We start from the raw sequence: 1035 nt of genomic DNA on the forward strand, positions 1-1035 counted from the left end.
CCCAGCACCCCGCTCTCCCCTCCCCAGGGGACCGCTGCTTTCCCACACCGCCTTCACCCACCTGGAATTTCTCTGCCTCCCCACGCTGCTCCTGCCATTGCCGGGCCAGGTTCTCCTCCAGCATCTCCTTCCGTGCTTTGAGCCCTGCCAGGTCCTTCTCCAGGTGCTGGAGCTGGAGCTGGCTCTGCTGGTTGTCCTCCACCGCCTTCCAGAGGTTCTCCTTGGCCTGGCAGAGGGAACCCTCCAGCTGGGACACCTCCGTCTTGTAGGTCTCCACCGCCCCTTTCCAAATTTCCGAAAGCCTCTTGGAGTAGTCCTCCACTTCCACCGGCTGGAAAGCCAACGGCGCGCATCGAAAGCTTTCCAGGCTCTGCGAGAACCTCGCGATCTCCTGGTCCAGCCCCGCTTTTTCCTCCTCGTGCACCTCCAGCAAAGCTTCCACCTCCTTCTCCAGCTGCCCTGCTCTCTCCTTCAGCCAGATCTGCGCTCTCCTCTCCTCCTCCAGTTCCTTTTTGCTCAAGGAAAGCTGCTTCTTGGCTTCTTCTCGGGCTGCCTGCTCCTTCTGGCACCTGCTTTTCACCTGCTGGACCTCCTCGTAGAGGTTGTCCCTGGCCAGCTCGGCCGTACATTTCTCCGTGAAGGCACGATCCAGCGCATCCCGCAAAGCTCGCAGCTCCTCCTCGTACTTTGCCCGCCACGAATCGCCGGCGGGGCTGCCCTTGGCGTTCTGGATTTCGGCTCGCAGCACCTCGTTTTCCTCCTCCAAGAACTTCACGCGAGCCAGGTACGCCTCCAGTCGCTTGTTGAGGTCCCACATCTGCAACGATTCCTCGCCCAGGGCTCTCGCCCCCACGAAACTTTCCGTGCTGAGCATCGGTGCTGCCGGAGGATGCCGGGGCTTTGGCGTCGGTGTTACCGGAGGATGCCGGGGAAGATGCCGGGGAGGATGCCGGGGCTCTGGAGGAGAGGGAAGGCAGGGAAGGGAAGCGAGTGGCTGGGAGGAGAGGGGAGCGCAGCTATTCATACTCCACGCCT

General features: G+C 62.2%; 1 protein-coding gene across 1 annotated transcript; it reads right to left on the reverse strand.

Moving 5' to 3' along the window:
- Nucleotides 1-61: 61 nt before the first annotated feature.
- On the reverse strand, nt 62-874 carry LOC104155251 (tanabin-like; the record flags this gene model as incomplete). The annotated part of the gene is made up of 1 exon (XM_009707734.1): nt 62-874. A coding segment is annotated over exon 1 (813 nt), but the record flags the coding sequence as incomplete, so codon positions are not given.
- Between the last annotated feature and the right edge of the window lie 161 nt (nt 875-1035).

The sequence above is a fragment of the Cariama cristata genome, unplaced genomic scaffold (genome assembly GCF_000690535.1).
Source record: "Cariama cristata isolate BGI_N322 unplaced genomic scaffold, ASM69053v1 Scaffold43359, whole genome shotgun sequence".
Taxonomy (NCBI): domain Eukaryota; kingdom Metazoa; phylum Chordata; class Aves; order Cariamiformes; family Cariamidae; genus Cariama; species Cariama cristata.